Raw genomic sequence first — 19,261 nt, 5'->3', positions numbered from 1 at the left:
AAGTATGCAGCAGCTTGGGACGTGAATTGAACCTTCAGATGATGATCTGTTATTTTGCAGTTGAACCTTTCTTGGTATTTGTCGCCGTTTCAATGTTATGTATGTAGATTTAAACATCAAACACTTATATTATAGAGTCCAGTAAAACACATAAAGGCTACCTTCTTGCTGTTTGAGGATCCTCAGGCCTTTCACTAGAAGGTATGACAGACACCCGACACTAAACGATTCAAATTTCCCAAATTTTATTACTTTTTGTTTGTTAAATATACAACTCTCATACAATCATCAAGTTGGAATAAAAACTTCAAGATTCATACATAAGAAAACTCAACGGCATCGAGCAAAAAAGAGAAATATTATCCTAAATGTTTTTCAAAGAACATTTTACAAAGAGGAATTGTCATCCCCTAATGCACGCGGTTCAAGAGAAAGCTGCCAGCAATTAAAACACATGCCAAACAACAAATACATTCATTGTTATGAGAAGTCCCATTTGTGACAGCATTCTCTTGTACTGAAATGTTTCGGAGATAAAATCCGTGTGCAAACCGTAAACAGAATACATTCGAGCGCCCTCCCTACGCAGGCCGGTCCTCTAGATTCAAGTTTCATCACGGTTCTTAGCTTGAGGCTTCGTAATTCTTCAAAAGAAAGAAAAAGAACATTTGGCAGTATGTAGACTTAAAGACACTGTCAACATTGCAGTTTTGAAATATGAATAACAATGGGTACAGAGTGGCGTGACCCATGTGAGTGCAGATCCACATGTATATTACACAAAGTATTCCTATAAGGCAAAGCAAGAATTTGGGGGTTTTATTCCAGGTGAGGACAAATTCCAAACTGCAGAATAAATCCCGTAATGGGGAGCCCTACAGACCAGTCCCTTAGATTAACCCAACACTACTTAACTTCTAAAGTGGTGTGTTGTGGTGCATAAGTGCTACTTTTTGGCAATTACCCCATCAACAGACCTAATGTGAAACTTCAGCAGATGCAGTTGAGTGGATTTTTGTAAAACAACAACAACAAAAGGAAGGTTGCTTTTCAAACAATGAACAAAGCCCCCTCTGTGGAAAAGCTGATTATTCAACCGCACCAAAATGGCATAAAGGGTCTCACTGACAGGAAATCGAGGTATGTTAATCTCTCCAGCTTCCATGTTTTGCTGCACTCTCTTAAAAATTAAAACTAAATCGCCTCAACTTAGCTTGTACAATTCAACACATGTTCTGTTATCTATGCTTGCCTTCTCTCTCTCGTCACTCCAAAGACAGATTTGCACTGTTCCCAGTCTCATAATCTCTGCCCTCATTTAATCCTCCCTTATTACAGACTGATGTTGGTACAGAACAACAGGCTGTTCAACAAGTCTGTCCTTAGGTTCTCGCTTTACCAAGAGGAAAAAAATGGCCGTTTGCAGTGGAAGGTTTGTGTGAAGGCATTGCCCAGAGTGACCACCCGTCCTTGGCCACCTGAGCGGCTGCGCTCCACCACAACACGGGGCATCTGCACCAGCTGGATGGGACTCTTTCCATCCTTAAGCGCCTGAGTCAGATTCAACACCTGCGGGGACACAGAGTTAAAGCATGAACGGCAGAAGCTGCTCACTGGAGGCCTACAGCAGAAAAGGTTAATCAAATCTGCCGTTACACAGCGCTTCCTATTTGCATGCACGTTATTTTAAAAAATGAAATGTTTCAAAGGGAGGCATAATTAACAAAACAAAAAAAAAAAGTTCAAACTGTACATAAAATGAAAAACAGTAATGTGTATCATATATCAGGGGGCGTCTGGCCTGCTCCCATGCAAACCCATTAATTTGCAGCACTTTAGCGCTTTTTGCTGCTGGCCTGTAGAATCAGCCTGAGTCAAACATTAAGCAGCCATTACAGATTTCATTATCCGTTTTAAACTGGAGCCGAAATATGTACTTATTTTCTATTTCCTAATGCTATTCTTTAACAAACAGAAATAAATGTTAGCTGCATTTTTATCATTTCCAGGCAATACTAAAATTTATCACAGCAATATTCCACCTGTCGTTTGCATTCCATGTAGATTTTAATCGCAGAGCTTTGTAATTATTCTTTTGTTTCTGTGATCTCAGTTCAATACTCCCCCCTCCCCCATCTTTTGTTATCGCCTCATTAAAAGACTGATTATTTGATTGATACCTAAAGAAATGACTAACCTCGCTGTGTTTTGATTCTCTCCAGCTCTTTAGCCTAATTTTGATATATATCTGTGTGTGTTAAAGTAAAGGAGCCTGTTTCAAGCAGCTGTCAACTCACCTGTCCTCTCATGACAGACATCTGTCTCTCAAACATGGTTTTATCAAAGCCTTTATCTGCCTGAAACCAGAAAAAAATCACCAATCTTAGCACAAACACTGCCAAATAAAAAAAAAACTACAACAGCTGTGTTTGGAAACATGTTAATTTGCACCTTGAACATCTCATAGAGGTCCTCACAGAGGTCCTGGACAAAGTTCATATCGGAGATGCGGGACAGCACCAGCTCTCTGGTCTCCTGGGAGAAAGGCACCTTGGCCTGAGGGAGCCACGCCCAGTGGAAGGGGTCTAAAAGATGGACACAACCACAATCAACTTTAACTTCATTCGTCACAAATAATTTGTGTTTTAGAGAAGAAATTACCATTAAAACTATTTTATTATTTGATAAATGAAGTGAATAACTAGCAGTGAAGATTATAAACTCTTTACGTGCATCTCTATTGATTTAGAACTACAGGAAGTAGAAAGTATTGTTTGAACACTGGTGTAATAAAGTGATTTAAGTGAAGCTTGGAAAAAAAGAGCACAATAGATATTTTTTATTGAAAACTTAAGTCAAAGAAGAAAAACCTAAGGATTCTTGCTGAGCGCATCACAGGCAGCAAGTGTGACCATGACTGTATATACATAATATAAATGGAGAGTCTTATCCAGTGTATGTGCTATACACACTTTATATATAAAAAATATATATTTTTCCTTCAGCAAAATAACTGAAACTACAAGGTTCAGAACAGACATAAATTTGTTTCTTGAATACCTCATTAGCATAAAACTTTGGACGGTGGCCAGCATTAGACAGCAACCAAACCAGGAGCCAATCTCCTTCACAGCTGTCCTAAGTATCAATATATCTTGCACACTTTGCAGTGAGACATAGCACAACAGTGTTTCATATTGTGAATTTTACAGGTAGAGCATAGACATGTTTGTCGCCAAAACACACACACAAAAACATAAAACAAGTAAAATTGTAAGATGTATATGAAGGCATGAAATTCAGAAGAAGAATGTTAATGCAACCATTCATCAAGACAAAAAGTGTAATGCTTTACTTGATTTCACAATCATTGATTAAACTTTGCTTTGTTAAGCAGGGCAATAAAAATAAAACACTAAAAAAAGGGCGAATTTGAACAAGTTAAATATCAGCTTTAGAGGAAGGAAGATGGATAATTTCCTCCTTTGTCTAGAGCTGAAGCTAAGCTAATTATCTGCTGTCTGTTTCTGATTACAAGCAGAAACAGACAGCAAGGGTAAGTGAGACATTTGACAAAATGTCAAGCAGCTTCGCTGACAGATTGGCTAAATTGTCTTTAAATTTCTTTAACATAAAACGCAATGAGTAATCCCCGCAAGATACGTTCTGATTAATTAGTTTTTTTTGGCATTGTAATTATGATAATTGTCAGACTTTCAAACAGTTAATGTAGAGATAGACTTAGTAAGCACAAGTCACAGAAGTTTCCAGACATACATGCTCTCCACTCATCTGGGTGTTTAAAGGGGAAGGCCAGGCCGTTGTCGATGGCTGCTATCTTGATGCAGGAATCTGTGCTGTTATCCGACCACTCAGCGTCCTGAAACGACCATCGAGAACAGCCTCATCACACGACTGATTTATTGAGAGTTTAACTAAGTTAATTAATTACACTTATTGGTCAACATATGTCTGATGATGACCGATAATTGCTTTTATTTTGGCTGTAACGTAACTGCGTCCAGGATGAAGCATTACTACTAACGCAGCATACCTTGTCACTTTCGTCTCCCTCTCCTGGCTTCTCATACTTGATCAGCCAGTTGTCGTTTCCTCGATCTGAAGAGGGAGAAAACAGAATATTACATGTGCCTGGATGACGCAAGTGCTTAAGGCACATAAGGAGACAACAATTTAAAGATCCAAGTTTAAAGAACTCTGACAATTGAAGCAATAGTTATCCTCCAGGGTCAGTAGATTTTTCAAAACAATTAAATTAAGAGAAGTAAAAATAGGAAATATAACAAAACGCTCTCCACTGCATCAAGGCAAACACCCTCACCTGTGTTTCTGATTACATAATCCAACACCACCAGTCTCTCAAACTGGGACTGCAGCTGCTTCCTGATGTTCTCCGGCAGAGGTTCGGCCTCGAAGCGCCGCAGCCAGTAGTCGGCTTCGCGGTAACCCTCCACAAACAGTTGAAACGAGCCCACCTGCAAGCAAACAGGCAGAACATGACGTCCTCACGCAAAACAAATAAACTGAATGCTTGAGTGTGCGGCAGCAGTTCAGCTTATAAAAACAGGAAGTTGACTGATGATGTGATAAACTGTGGAAAAGCAGCAACAAAGACTTGAAAGAAGTCGGGTGTTTTTCTTTTGAGAAAACCGTGAACTTGGCCTGTTGATATGAACGAGCCCACCTTACAGGTGGCTCTTTGCTGCGCTACAGCTCCTCCCCCAAAGCAGAGCCTGCCGTGAACACAAGAAACTGATAGTTTTTCTGTAACATTAACATCAACAATATTATAGGATTCTGTTAACAAGCTGAATTGGAAAACACATTTATGGGTTTCATACAACACGGCAACTGTAAGCAGTGCATTTATTTACTTTATCTCCATGAGGGGAAGGTCAAAATAAACAATGGAAAGAAGAGACACATGGAGGTCATGTTATTTTGAGCTCCTTAATCTAATATTTCAAATCATGCTAAAGCTCTATTTTGTTTAGTTTTTGTGTGTGAATTTATGCAGATAAAAAAAAAACAACTAAACTTGTGTTTAAACACATTGATTTTAACATTTTGATTTGTTATTGGCGTCCATAAGTCGTGCCTCCGGCTCCTGAGAAAATTGCCCAGCAAAGAGTTGACGCTGAGACGGCACCACTTTTTAGCGGCAACGTCAGTGCCTGAGGTGGTGAAAACAAAAACTGGCGCTAAACAAGCATGTAAACATCAGGAAAGTAAAATGTTTTGAAGAGTTGTAGTTGTTCGTTACCTTAGGAGGAAGGCCCACTCTGTGAAAGCGTCGTCCCACCTTCGGGACTTTCTCTAAGGCGTACTTCTTCCCTCTGGACTTCGCTCTGTCTATAGCGCTGTAGTGGAATGTCTCACTAGCCAAATAAACCACCTGAATGCAAGAAATATATTTAGCCTGGACCACCAGCAGAAAGCATGTCTTAAAACAAAAATAAAACACAAATCCATTTACTTTGAAAAACAGATTGAAAAAGTTAAAACACAAGGCTTTGACAAAAAAAAGTCAAAAAAATTAACATTTCTTAATTACTTTGTATTTAATTGAAACATTAATTTATTTAATCATCTGAAAGTTACATTTATTTGTTATATCAAATTATTTATACCCCTTGGCGGATTTCTATTTAGAGCCTCTTTCTAGTTTTTTTTTATTTGATAAATATGTTCCCTCTGATTAGAAGCGACTCAGTCAGAGTTCGGACTTGAACGCAGCTCGGTCTGCAAGCTCATCTGACCAAAACTACACAGGTTTGTTGCAGGGTATTGTCAGGAGGAAGGGGAATGTCAAAGTGTTTTTTTGTTGTGTAATAATACAACTTTCTGAGAAACTAAAATTAGAGTTTACACCAAGCCATAATGATCACAATCAGATCAGAGGTAAATTACCGAAATAAGTCTCCATGTCTAAAGGCTTTATATAACTTTTTTTGTATTGAATTACTGAAATATTAAACTTTTCAATGCTACTCTATCATTCTGAGATGCATCCATATTTTCAGGCACATGATGCCGAGATATTGAGCGTACTGAGAGAGGTACCTTTGTTTTGGGCACCACTCCAAGGCCGAGCTTCGTATCAACCAGGGAGGCTGCGGCCTCTGACAGATAACCCTGATTAGGCAACAAGCAGCCTCGGCCAAAACAGCACGGACAGCAGAGCTAATGACAAAAACAGGACACAGAAAGAAGTTTGCAGGGGGTTAAAAATGCCTCATATGTGACTGTAGTCATTGATACATCATGATCTATCAAAAGAACGAAACTAAACCCGATAAATTAAAGCAATACTACTTTATATAAAAATTTGCAAATTAAATCCACAAGTGCATCAGTTTCCTCTTCAAAATCAATAATAGCCTATGCTATTAGGTACACAGTTTACCTTGTGAAAGTATTTGGTCCATTTTGGGTTCAGGTGACCGTAAGGTTCTTCTGACTTTGGTTTAAAAACTCCAATGATTTTCTGCAGAGATAAAAGTACGGTGAACATTAACCAAGTTTATGCTCAAAAGGATCAGCTGAGACTCATTTGTTACATGTCAAGTAAGAAAAATCACAACTTCAAAGACAAAATCTATATTTCAGTTTCATGATTTTTCAAAAGGAAAAAGGGGGGAAAAAAGTGTGAAGTGACTATGACAAAAGTGACAGTTGAGTCAATTAAAAATAATTAACTCATAGATCAATACCCTAGAATTTTGTGCAGTAAATGTTCCTGTGTTTTTGGTGTTCTGAGAAAAATGATTGTAACCTTACCCCTTTTGGGTCTTTGACAAAATAGCTCCCGCTGGACCCTTGGGAAATTCTTTCAGGAAAAACACCACCTTCAATTGCCTGTTCTGCCCTCAGGATGAAATCTGCAAACTCTGGATCGTCTGGAAAATGGTTGAAGTCCCCACTGTTTGCACCTGGTTGGGAAATAACGACAAAAAGTTGTTGAATGAGCAGCAAACACAGAACATGTTACATTTTCCTTCAATAACTTCAAATTAAATGAAGGAGTTTTTGTAGAACTTGTTATCCATGTCCTAAAAGGGCCAAATGTTATGTTTCAGAGCTGCACAACTTTAAAATATAGAATGTATAAATCGGACAAATAAAAAAATCCACTTATTATCCGAGGAAAATAACTGAAACCTAGAGTTTAGCAGCAAGAAAAACAAAAATGACACAACAAGATTCATGCTTTGGCAACAACAAAAAGGTCAAGCAGGATAGCAAGCCGACAAGACCCACTAGGCAACAACAGGTGTTGTTTTTGAGCATAAAGTTTATCAGATAACACAAAATCCTTGTACCATTGACTTAATTTATTTTTAATGCATCCTCTGTGTTATCCACGGGTCGTCTTGTCACACAAATTTATAACACCTCTCTTAAAGCATTCCACCAGTATGTTTAACTTTTATTATTAATTGTAATTGTTAAGCATTTTATCTTCTTTCCAACCCAGTCATGTGTTGAAAAACCTTGAATTCACTTATTATGACCAAAGAACACATTTTTGTGGGGAAACTCATTGCAACCGATAGAGTATGACTAGCTGTTACAGACACTGTCCTGGGCACCTACATTACTGTGGTGACGTTTTAAACCCAAGAGTAAACAAGGGCTGATAATGTGGAGAAAAGTGAGACTTGCACAACTACTGCATTGCTCAATTTAAAGTATAAGGGAGTGTTAAGTCAGTAACTGGTAGCAATTATGTGTTTGTTGTTAATATATTTTTATGCAGTTTTTCTCACCAGTTTAGTTGCCACTATAGTTAACTACAGTCTGATTGGGATTACCTCAGAGTACTCTTAAATCCCTGATGAAGTTGTCAATTTGTTAGATCTACAAGCTAATACTAGAGAATATTTTCTCTGCTATTTTCCCAATAAGTAAAATAAATCATTTAAGTTTTCATTTAGCTCAAACTTGACAGAGACACTTGATTGTGACTAGTTTCATCGGTATTTGAAAGTCACAATTACTGTAAACTTACAGCACACTTTGCGGCACAAGTCACGGAAAGTAATATGCACGTTGATTTTAGTGGATGTGAACTACAGACATTTCTCCATCTAAGCAACAAAACTAGATGAATCATTTCATCACTTGGCAAAATAGTTCAGCTGCTTTGCAGATCTGTTTGCGAAGTCTCTCTGGTTAATATGCCCTGCTAATTAAAGGCCCCTTTCACATGACATGACACATTCCTACCTCCTCAGCTTGCGAGAAGCAGAACAGTCAGCTGACAGGGAGGCTGTGTGTGCTCTGCGTCAGTCACACTGTGTTACAACATGATGCAGGGAGAAAAGAAAGGAACAGATGCCGGACAGAGAGGAGCAGATGCAGGGTCTAGGCGAACACTTAACCAGTCATTTGTTAGAGAAATATAGAAGAAAAAAAAAACAACAACTTTGAAGTTAGTTTACTTGAAGAAAGAAAACAGGTGGCAATTAAAAAAGGATAACTAAGAGAAAAGATCTGTTAATATTTGTGTAATACAATTTCACCATTAAAATCAAAGAAAGACTGATTTATCCACAGGTCAAAGTAGAAAGTGTTTGTAGCTGGTGCACAGCCACGTGGCATTTGCTTGGTCATGTGACAACTATAAAAGGAATTTAAATCTCATTCTTGTTTTAAAACTACTGTAGAAAGATGTTCAGTCCATATATTTAGCTGCCATCTTTCCAGGATGAAAGCGTCCTGCTCTGCATTTGCGTTGAAAGTCTAAAATTATATCATCCCGGAGTCTGACAGCAGAAAGAAGTAAAGCTTTTCTCTCGTTTAATCTCTTTCTACTGACTTCAATTGACAGAAAGCCTGAGTGAACGTGAAACAGCTGGAGTACTTCCTCTCTCACCTATCCTTACGTTTTCAGCACAGAGCACCAACACTGCACTACAGACTATTTGTGAGTCGACCTGCAAAGTGGCCTGATGCATATTTGATAACAGCCTCTCAGACGTCCGGCTCAGTTTTTAGGGAATGGAAAGCTCCTTTGTTTGCAGCAGGTTTGTAGAGAGTGCAGGAGACCCGGAGTGAAGAGTGACACATCAAAACAAAACAAAGAAAAAAAAAAAGAATTTAAAAATAAGATTTTTAGTGGAATTGAGTCAGTACAGGACATCAGAATAAAAAATAAATAGAAGTACAATTAAAACACCGTTTGCTGCTTTTAGTGCTTTGCTGTAACTAGAGCTGAACCGCATGCAGAAGTCACCAATGAGAGCGAGCAAGTAAATGTTACAGGTAGTAACTTTATAGAGCGATGTTGTAATTTTACACCGTATTTGTGTTAAAAGGACTCAGAAATTGGGACGCAGAGACCTGCCATTTGAGGCTCAATCTCTCTCTACCTGTGGCCTAGATTTCAGAAACTGATTAAAAAGGGTCCAAGAATAGATTCCAGCAATCGGAGATAACAAGCACTAAAAAAAATAAATGACACAAAGAAACAAGGTGGGCAGCATCATGCGAGTTAAAAATTGAATGTGCCGCTTCCATGGTGACTACATCATGTTTTATTATTTGTTTCCTCCTGTGCCAGACTCTGTTCAAATCATTTTGGACTGGTTTGATCTATAAATGCTGGGTATAAAAAGCAGGTACCATGAATGCACACTATATTAGTCCTCAACACAGTTGTCAAGGGTTTGATTCCCGACCCTGGGATTTTTGCTGCATGCCTGCTTCTTCCTCTGCCCGTTTCCTGTCTAAACACTGCCACTACAGACCCCTAGAGCCAAAACAAAAACTTTAAAGAAATGACTGAGCTGAAGGAACACGCTTTCAATACAATTTTTTGAGTAAAAACAAAAAAAGACGAACGTTAAGGACATATGCTAGGATGGATAAACAAATCCTTTCATGTCGAGGAGTCCTCAAACATGTTACCTTTCTCAAAACACTGCATCACATTTTTACTATTGTATGAGCAACAGACCTTGAAACAAAATTGAATTCAACAGGTGAAGAAAGCTGGATATTTGAATTGGCCAAAACAAGCTATAATCTATTTGAAACATTGCACTGTTAAACTAATTCAATTAAGTAGAAATAAAGATATGTTTCTCTAAAATAGAAGTCGTTGTTTATAAAATCTCTAATTTGTGCATCTGTAGTTCTAACTTTGTAATTTTGCTTTCAACATAAAGACCTCAGCAAAAATACAGAATAGACCCCAAGTAGAGCCGCACCGGGCTTCAGGTTGCAGTCGTCTTTGAAACATTGTATTTGCAAAGAACTGCCTGGATGAACTGTTTGGTAGACGATTATTCTTGAAGTATTTCATTCATATTCTGCACAGCAAAATTATATTTGGACAGTTTGAGGGACTCATCTAAATTGTCCACACCTGATGCATACTAGCTAATATGCTAAAGCTAACAGAGAGGTGGGGGGCCAGAACGCTGAATAAATTTAGTATTTGTATGTGTTTATTTTGCAAAATATTATGTTTTACCATTTCATTTCACAAGCATAGTGTTTCCTAGACAGGGGGGATGTTCCTTCACTTTCCACATCCTGACTGTTCATGTTTTTGACATAGAAACAGCTTTATGTGTAGAGAAGGGAACACATGTTTCCTTCAGCAATACGTGGGAGAGGGGCACAGTTTGTTAACTCTATGCACCAATCAGCCAGATAAATCTATGGCCACTCCAGCAATTTTTTGACAACTCATCAAAATGTTTTTTTTTAAACCATGAGAACAACATGAATTTTTTTTTTTTTTGCCATGTAGTATTTTGATTTTGTAGAATTGCAGATTTTTTAAATTTTTTTTTTACAACCAATTTACTCACACAATGTGTTCTGGTATAAATATAAAGCTCCCACAAAACGTTACGTAAGTAAGCAAAGACAATCTTTAGGGTGACATCATTTACAGGTTAATAACACAGTTAATGGAATGTATGACGGAAAAGATCAGTTCAAAGGTGCAAAGTAATTATAATCAGCTCCCAAAGGATTTACAATGAGCCAAATAGTCCGTGAAGTCAATAGGACAGTTTTAATAAAGTTTAGAAACTTTATTAAAACAATGTCTTGACTACACGTAACAACAATGGAAATGCATAAAACAGCATAACATGTGGCGTAAAGTTCACATTTCCTCCCTCGGGCCTTTAAAATCCCGTGGAAGGGCTCGGCAGGATATTGGATCAATATTCCTGAGTGACTGCATAACATTACATCGATTTGCCCACGTTGCATTCACTGTCAACTCTTTTTTTTTTTTTTTTTTTTTTTAAAAGTGGCACTTTCCTATGGGTAAAAGAACAACCATATACGACACGGAGTGAGGACGGCATTTCTAGCTCTCCATAACGTGTGGGAACTACACGTTTAAGTCCGTTAATCTAAATAATTACCTGGGGAAGCCAACGTGTCTTTATCCGACGACGAGCTGTGTCTGTTCCGTCTGCCCCTCTTGTCTCGGCCGCCCTTCGGAGACGTCGAGCTTCCTGCTAAGCAGGGTAACAACAGAGCCTCTTCGCCGGAGCCGTCCGTCTCGAGCTCGGTCAAGACGCTCTCACGGGAGTCCGAGATACGGACCGCGACTCCGGGATTGGCCGCAAATCCCAGTCCTATCCGGCTGCTGTCAAATGATACCTTCAAGGGTCCCGTGGAGTGAAAGTTAGAGTCCAGTTCGGGCACTGCTGCTCCCGCCCCGGCGTCCAGCACAGGCAAGCCGCTTTCTGTCTCTGTAAGATCGCACTCTGACATCATTTTCGCTCCTTCTTTGTAGAATTTTACAGTTAATTGAAGGATTGGTCACAGTTTCTTCTCTTCGAATTATTAATCGTTCATTTTAAAACGAATTACATGTTTGGACGAGGACGTTACCCTAAACGTTATCACTTGATAACAGCTGCTTTCGCTCACCAGTGTGCCAACATAATCCGTCGTCAAGCCTTTTCCTTTCCTTCCTTGTTACCTCTTTGCGCATGTGCAGTATGGCCGTAGGTTGGCGATGCCTTCAGGTGCTATTTAGAACATCAGAACTCGAGGTATCTATTGACACGATGAATCTGTTTATTATCTTTTCACTTTATAAGAATCCCAAGTGTAAAAATAGCTTAACTCAATTCTGAAGTTTCTCGAGATTATAGCAAGTTGTTTGTAAAATTATTCAACTAGTTTTTACAAATTTTACGTTTGTTTGGTCTAATTCAATACTGTGCAACATGGGAAAGACAAGTAGGCTACTAGTTAATCTTTTTGACAAAGTAGTTCTTCTTTTTTAGTAGAAACTCCGCTACTAAGCTAAATGCCCATAACACTGGCACAGTTATCCTTGATTATCACATGCTTGTGTTAAATATCCCCACATGTGAACGAAACAATTTGATCAAAACGGCGGAGATTGTCAGGATACGAAATATGTGCACAAATGGCTTACCATATTTGTGTCATTGGCAAAGCAAGCTCACTGAAAGCGAGTTACATTGTTGACCAGTAGATGTCGACGTTGATACACAAGTCAAACCATACATAAAACCCTACGGTTTTTTGTAGGTTTTTTGTTTTCATTATCTAGGCAATCATGTTTTTCAGTGTTTTTCAATGTTTGGCTAGCATCAGCTTCAAGAACATATGGACACTGCGACTGATTCTACCAATAGGTCTTTCTCACTAGCTCCATATTATAACAGGGTCTTTAATTTAAATCCATTCTCTGACTATTTTTAGATACCTTATTGATGGACACGCCACCTAGCTGTAATCCATGAATCATATAAGCATAAACACCAACAAAACTTGAATATGTGCAGCACTTTGCAAAAGTATTTATACCACTTGAAATTTTTGTCATTTGTATTTTCACACCCCTTCAGGTCTGATGCTCCTCTCAAAGTTCCATTTGTCTAATTTCCTAAATGTTTCCATAGATATGTTGTATTATAAAGCAAAATATTGGCTTATCTGATCTGATTTTTATGATTAGCCATTTTGTTTTAAGCTGTTATATTTTGACATTTCAAGAACTAAAATGGGTGGCCACTTGTGTTGGTGTGGGACAAACTCTTATAACGAGTTGACTTTAGGTGAAAATTAAAACTAAATAGGTATTTTTTGGTACTGATATCTCTTTTGTGCATACTTACAGAACTTGCTCATTCCTTATGGGCCCTTTGAAACCAAATGGTTTCATAGACCACGTAAACATTTGAAAGCATAGACAAAAGTCTGGAGAACTACTGTTCCGGAGTATTTTAAAAGTCTAGAAGATGTCCTGGCTTCTTTAAACCAAACTAATGTGTGGGTCAGGACTGAAACTCAGCCTTTTCACCAAGTGCTTGTCTTTTTTTAATGAGGCAGGCTAGCTGAAACTCATGCAAATAAGCAACCAGCCAGCTGGTAACACAGCAGCCAAATGATCAAGGTAGGGAGCTTGGAGGTGAAGGAGACAAGGGGGGAGAGAAGACAGGGATAAAAGAGGGAGATGGACAGTAATAAAACATGACTGGTAGCTTTTTTTTATTGTTTCTGAAGGTCTAATCTTATTACTTTATTCACATTCAATCGTTTATACCTTCTTCAGTAAAATATCCCTTTCTCCTGCATGGGTGAGTAATGGAAATATGTCCCCTGACAGGAGAGGACACCAGCACACCTTTCCCTTTCTCGAGAAGGGATAGTGTTTCAAAGCTATATGCACCTCAGCCACCACTGGGTGACAAGCCCCCGCAGCAGTGAGAACACGACTGCCCCGATGCATGTGTGCGTGAGAGCGTGAGAGACCTGTCTTTCCCTCCCCTGTAGCGCTCATTCCAGCAGATTCTGCTGGCAAAAGATGTGGTTCACCCTGCCAACAGCAACCACCCGTATCCATCCCATGCTTCTATCCTCCTCTCTCTTTCCCCCTTGGCTGCCTGATGAGGGAGAGAGGAAGAGCCCTACAGCTCCATTCATTTTTCATCTGCATGGGTTTTATCTGTGATTAGAGTGTGTCTGAGTGAATCTCGCTGTACCGCATGTCCAAATAGGTGCCAGCATGTATGTTGGCTTGCAAAAGTATTGACACCCTTTGAAGATTTTTTATTTTTTTTATTTAATTTTGTATTGCTACAACTACAAACATCAATGTTTAGAATTGTGTGTGTGCCTCTTCCAGTTTTGGATTGAAGGGAGAGTGAATATCAATCTTGCCACAGATTCTCGGTTGACTTTAGTAAGGCGTGAGACTAAATTGCTCCAATTTAGTCTTACACCTGAAATCACTTGAAATCCATATCATGTGGATTTCAAGTGATATGAAACACTTTTTATTGTTGCTCAGGATGTATGTTTAGAGTCGAATGTGAACCTCTGCCCCACTCACTTATGAGCCTACATCTATGCATCTAGCTTCTCATCGTTTCTGGTTTCTCTGCTGAAGAAAAGCACCCTTACATGAATAATCATGCGTTTCATTGTAGCGATGGCATGGTTTCAGTTCTTTTCTTGTACATGTTTTTTTTTTTTCATGTAGTCCAAAAAGTTCAAATTTGTTCCCCTTCAAACAGAGCATCATTTGGCAAACAGAAAACTGAACTTCATTTTGTTTTCTTAGCATGGGGCCTCTTGGTTGCTTTTCCAATCAATGCTTAGTAATCAATTAAACATTTCCCAATATGTATAGTCTTAGTTTTGTACTTGTTTTTTTCACTTTGCAGATAATGGATTGGATAATCCTTTTTGTAAACTTGTGCATTTTCTTTTACCCCACTTTAAAATTCTCTTCAACTTTCTCATTGACCTGTCTGATGTTTTCCTCCAAAGTCTACCCAGAACACCTCAATCAAATTACACACAAGTGGGCTCTGTATTGTTGTTAAGGAGACAGATAATTGTGAAGGCAATGTGTTGCATATAGGACTTTATATCCACATTTTTATTTTAGAGAGTTCAAAAACAATGTGTAATTTATATTGACCTTTTACCACTATGTACTACTTTGTGTTGGTATCTCTCATTAAACCTAAATAAAACACATTAAGGTTTGTGGATGTATGAATACTTTGAATAGTATTATTGCTTTGTGATTGCAAAACCAAAAATATCATTGCAGATACAGCAAAAAAAAAAACCTAGAAAATACAGTCATAAAGTTCTGAAAATGTAAGGCAAAATAACCTGTTCAAATTTACAATCAGTATGATAAAACTCAAGTAAACACCCCTTATTCATAGATATTCAATTCCTAACGAGAACAACAGTTAGATGTACGCTCGTCATTGTTTATCATTAAAGCCTCTACATTTTGTGGCTTTTCAGCTGCCTCGTCTTAGATGTCAGTATTTACTAGTTGTGCTTCCGTCTGGTTTGGGCGATGAAGGCCACGCGCCTGTCCTGTGGAGACATCCTTCACCTGTTGCCTGTGAGGAACGATCCAAACATGGGAGAAAGAGTCAGAAATCATGTGTGCGCGACTATGTGCATGTGTGTTCTTAGTGTGACCTGAAAGTGTACATCTCGGGCCAAACATCTTCATGTAGCAGTGTGTGCAGTACGGCTTATCATCGTACTGCAATGCAATCATTGGCACATGATTACTGTGTTATCATTTTCACTTAGTCAGATTGTGTTCTTCATTTTTTAGTCTTATATTGACTTATTTATCTCCCTTATGTACCTCAGCATGCTGGCCAGCTGTCAGCTGTCTGTTGCACCTCTGGCACTTCAGGCATAGAGGATGGTAGTCCCTCCCTAAGGACCTCTTCTTCTCCCCTGCACCAAAGACAAACAGCAGCAAAATGAGGAGCAGTTTACGTGTTTTTACTATTAAAGTGGAACATATTTTGTTACTCTACACATGTAATATGTCTTTACTTGCTTTAAATACAGAACAGTTTTAGCGGCGCTTTAATGACAAAACAATTTGCAATTCTTGATATGCATGTTTGTTAGACATCTACCTCTTAAATCAAAAACTTGACTCATTGTCTTTTAACATGTTGGTAAAATATCTACATCCGAGATTGCTGCATGCAACTTCTACAAAGCAGAGATTTGGAGTGTCTCTTGTTTTAAAATGTCTACAGGGCATAAAATATTTTTAAAAAACTGATTATAAATAAGAAAAAGTTAGTCATTGACAGTCACAAAAAACAATTAACAATATTGCTAAGTATTAAAACTAAACATTTTGGTGAAAATGTGTTTTAAGTGTGATATTTTAGTAAGTGTGTTCAGTGAACTTACATTATAAGTTTGTTTTGTTTTGTTTTTTACATACAGTTTATATCCTTGGGTTGGGAAAAAAATGTGTTAAATACAAGGTCTTAGAAACTATTTCCATCCTTTACAAATTTAATATGTTTTTGCTTTTCAGTCATGTGTAACCTTATGCGAAAATACAGTTGCATTTTTTGTTCGGTCATGAAATAAGTGCGATCAACAGCAATTTTCTGGTTTGGTTTCCCGAGCCACATCCACGGCATTTAATGTCTCCCTGCACTGTACAATAAAGAAATCACTGAAATAGAAGTTGTCTGACAACATGAAGAACACTAAAAGATATCAAAAAGAAAAAATCATTAGGATTTTTAAAGAAATTCAAGAACAGATGAGAACAAAGTAAATATGAATCAGAGGTGAACTATTGCAGGAGTTGCCGGCCTACCAAAGTTTCTCCAAAGAACGCAGAACGACATTTACAGCTAAAGTCACTGCTTCATATAGAGCTAAAAACCAAGAGATGGCATCCATGGACCAAAACTACAGCTGACAAAAAAAAAAAAGACAAAAGCCCATCCCCCATTCCTCCGGCAACATTTTAATCATCCCTAAGATTTTCAAGAAAACATTTTGTGGAGTGACAAGACAAAAGTGGAACTTTCTGGAAGGAGTGTGTCCTTTTACAGCTGTTCTAAAACGTTTCAGGAAAAGAACCTCATATGAAACACACCAGCAAGTCCACATATGAAAGATTGAGAAAGAAAACGACTTAAATTAGATGCTGTTGCATGACTGGAGGGATGTTCATTCTCAAAATGCCTCCAGTATCACTAAAGTCCAACAAAGCAGATTGTTCAGAATTCCTCTAAAGTGATGTAAAAGGCTAATTATCAGACCGCTGCTGGCCCAAGCATTTTGATTAGTTTTAGGGGATAGCTGCTATGGACAGGCTGGTTTGGACAGCTTTTCCTGGCATTTTGTTTTCATACGGGTCATCTTGGTCAGAAATTTAGCTTTGTGATTATCTAAAGCATTTAAGTGTGACAAAAAAGCAAAAACAGATAAATCAATAGGCAAATACTTTTAAACCACACTGTACACGAAAAGTGTAATGCCTCAGTCATAAAACAAACTTCCGCAAATCCAAGTGATATTTGAAAAAATAAATAGATAAATTCACTGAATGAATCAAATGATTAGTTATAAATCTTTTAAAAAGAGAATTAATTCAGATGAAATGAAGGGACTTCTCCGCCTTTCCCGTCCCCCAACACAAATAGGCCAGACTTTGCAGCATTGAGGGGAAAAGAGATAAGTAGGCCGGGTCACATTAGAAAATTTGAACTTTCCTAGGCAAATGGATGGGCAAGCAAAAACTGTTTTGAAAAAGAACAAAGCAGACTTGCAGCCGTTGCTGTGCAGCTACATGTAGCGAGGGCTCTGCGTGCGGCAAACTAAAAGAGACTGAAGGTGAGGAGGAAACCCTGAGAGCAGCGTGCAAGCTCGTTTGGGCAGACCCACATCCTGTTGTTATTATGGATACGGGGGTTTGAATCTATGTGTGTGTGTGTGTGAGCGGTTCAAAGAGAAGCAGAAAAATCTGATAGAAATAAAATGAGAAATATTTAGGTTTTCCATCAGAACACAAAATAAGAAAGCATTAATAGTAGCCCTAAATAAACACAAGAAAAAAGAAGACACATGACAATGGTCATGGCCCATTTACATTTGCTTGTGTGCATGATATCAATTTCACCTCTACAGGCACATGATTATAACCTGGAAATGGTGGCATGAGCTTAAAATGTCCACATACTTCTACGTTTAACACATTTTTTCCACAGTATTAGGCTCAAGTATTAGTAGGGACAAAACTACTACGCAACCCGAAAAAAAAAAAAACTGAAAGAAATAGACATCTATGCTGGCCAAGGCACAGGGAGACAGAGTGTAAAATTTTAAAGAGGTCAGACTCACCAAAGTAGACAGGCTTTCCACAAATTGGACAGTAGCCTACCATGGTCTGTAATTATTTATCGTGCAGGTACAAAGATCATGCGTGTGCGTGCAAGTGTGAACTGAAAATTTGACAGGAAAACGGTTTAACTGCAAGTATGTCAGCATCTTGTGAAGTCAGATCCGGATGCGGTGGGCCAGACGTCACAGGAAGAGAGTAAAGTTTGAGATTTCAGATTTGAGAAACTGGTGCATGTGGAAAAAAAAAAAAAAGAGTCAGGTGGTGTCTCTGATCACATCCTGCACTCATTCTGAAAGACATCAAAGGGTCTAAAAAGCTGATATTTTACTCAATGGCTTCTTACAATACACAGCGATGATGTAAAGAGGGAATGAAAGAGGGGTGAAGAAAGGAGGAACAAAAACCAGCTGTCAGCAGCTCAGATTCCCACCTATCTTCTCCTCTTTCCTGCTCCTTTCTCCCTTTTTTCTAGATTCCAAACAACGAATTGAGCTTTTGAATCAAAATGGGAAACCTAATACTTCTCCCTTTCTTTTCCTGTCGGTCCCCTCTCTCTCTCTCGTTTTCTCTCTTTCTCTCTCTCTCTGTATGTCACATACTCAAACACACACAAGCACACCGGCTGTGTAATGACTCACACATACACAAACCACACACAAAGGCTGCACTTCTCCTCAATGACGTCACAAAAAGAGGGTGAGGCACGGAGAGGCCGGGTTGGTTGCAGGGACAGATGGGGGCGGACGGGGGCGGCGGTTATCCCCTCGAGACAGGTGATGGAGGCAGACCTGGAGAGGGAGGGTGAGGTAACAGTAGTCAGAAACAGCTCAGCTGGGAGAGAACTGTCATGAACTTCTGAAAAAAAACAAAAAACAGAGTGGAACAGGATCGGGGAAGTCAGTGAGGAAGACTGGTAAATATGCTTCTGGCTGGTTGCATGAAAACATAGACAATACTATGGAGGAAGAGACATTCAGGTGCTTTACTTTAGTGAAAGTGACATCACTTTCACTAAAGTAATCACCCCCCAAAAATCAGCTGCCAAGCAGGGCCAGCCCAAGGGTGAATGAGGCTCTA

At 38.7% G+C, this 19,261-nt stretch overlaps 2 protein-coding genes and 1 long non-coding RNA gene across 4 annotated transcripts; 1 reads left to right on the top strand and 2 right to left on the bottom strand.

The window, feature by feature from the left end:
- Positions 1-228: 228 nt before the first annotated feature.
- Positions 229-11,995, bottom strand: pi4k2b (phosphatidylinositol 4-kinase type 2 beta). The gene is made up of 11 exons (XM_028018193.1): positions 11,415-11,995; positions 6,802-6,953; positions 6,428-6,508; positions 6,085-6,204; positions 5,285-5,416; positions 4,343-4,496; positions 4,055-4,119; positions 3,778-3,880; positions 2,452-2,585; positions 2,298-2,357; positions 229-1,569 (listed from the first exon to the last, which is right to left on the bottom strand). Exons 1-11 carry the CDS (start codon positions 11,770-11,772, stop codon positions 1,396-1,398), a joined length of 1,533 nt encoding a protein of 510 aa, XP_027873994.1. The 5' UTR covers positions 11,773-11,995; the 3' UTR covers positions 229-1,395.
- Positions 11,640-15,074, top strand: LOC114144937 (uncharacterized). Its single transcript, XR_003595582.1, has 2 exons — positions 11,640-11,749; positions 13,643-15,074. It is a non-coding gene; the product is annotated as an uncharacterized LOC114144937 (long non-coding RNA).
- Positions 14,893-18,382, bottom strand: LOC114144936 (cysteine-rich protein 1). Of its 2 annotated transcripts, XM_028018196.1 has the most exons (4): positions 18,184-18,382; positions 15,662-15,756; positions 15,487-15,553; positions 14,893-15,404 (listed from the first exon to the last, which is right to left on the bottom strand). In XM_028018196.1, the coding sequence occupies exons 1-4, from the start codon at positions 18,224-18,226 to the stop codon at positions 15,394-15,396; spliced, it is 216 nt and encodes a 71-aa protein (XP_027873997.1). In that variant the 5' UTR covers positions 18,227-18,382; the 3' UTR covers positions 14,893-15,393. The 2 variants fall into 2 exon arrangements, with proteins under 2 accessions (XP_027873997.1, XP_027873996.1); XM_028018195.1 differs by having other exon boundaries at positions 14,893-15,553; positions 18,184-18,379.
- Between the last annotated feature and the right edge of the window lie 879 nt (positions 18,383-19,261).

This window comes from Xiphophorus couchianus, chromosome 5 (genome assembly GCF_001444195.1).
Source record: "Xiphophorus couchianus chromosome 5, X_couchianus-1.0, whole genome shotgun sequence".
In the NCBI taxonomy this organism is placed as follows: domain Eukaryota; kingdom Metazoa; phylum Chordata; class Actinopteri; order Cyprinodontiformes; family Poeciliidae; genus Xiphophorus; species Xiphophorus couchianus.
This window is presented reverse-complemented; position numbering and strand designations above follow the sequence as displayed.

Coding starts and splice junctions, on each gene's coding strand:
- pi4k2b (XM_028018193.1), bottom strand. CDS start 11,772: ATGATGTCAGAGTGCGATCTTACAGAGACAGAAAGCGGCTTGCCTGTG. Junction 5,417..6,084: donor GAGTGGTGCCCAAAACAAAG/GTACCTCTCTCA, acceptor TCTTGCATTCAG/GTGGTTTATTTGGCTAGTGA. Junction 1,570..2,297: donor TGTCTGTCATGAGAGGACAG/GTGAGTTGACAG, acceptor GTGTCCCCGCAG/GTGTTGAATCTGACTCAGGC.
- LOC114144936 (XM_028018195.1), bottom strand. CDS start 18,226: ATGGTAGGCTACTGTCCAATTTGTGGAAAGCCTGTCTACTTTG. Junction 15,757..18,183: donor TGGAAAGCCTGTCTACTTTG/GTGAGTCTGACC, acceptor TCTTTGGTGCAG/GGGAGAAGAAGAGGTCCTTA. Junction 15,554..15,661: donor CAGCTGGCCAGCATGCTGAG/GTACATAAGGGA, acceptor ATTGCATTGCAG/TACGATGATAAGCCGTACTG.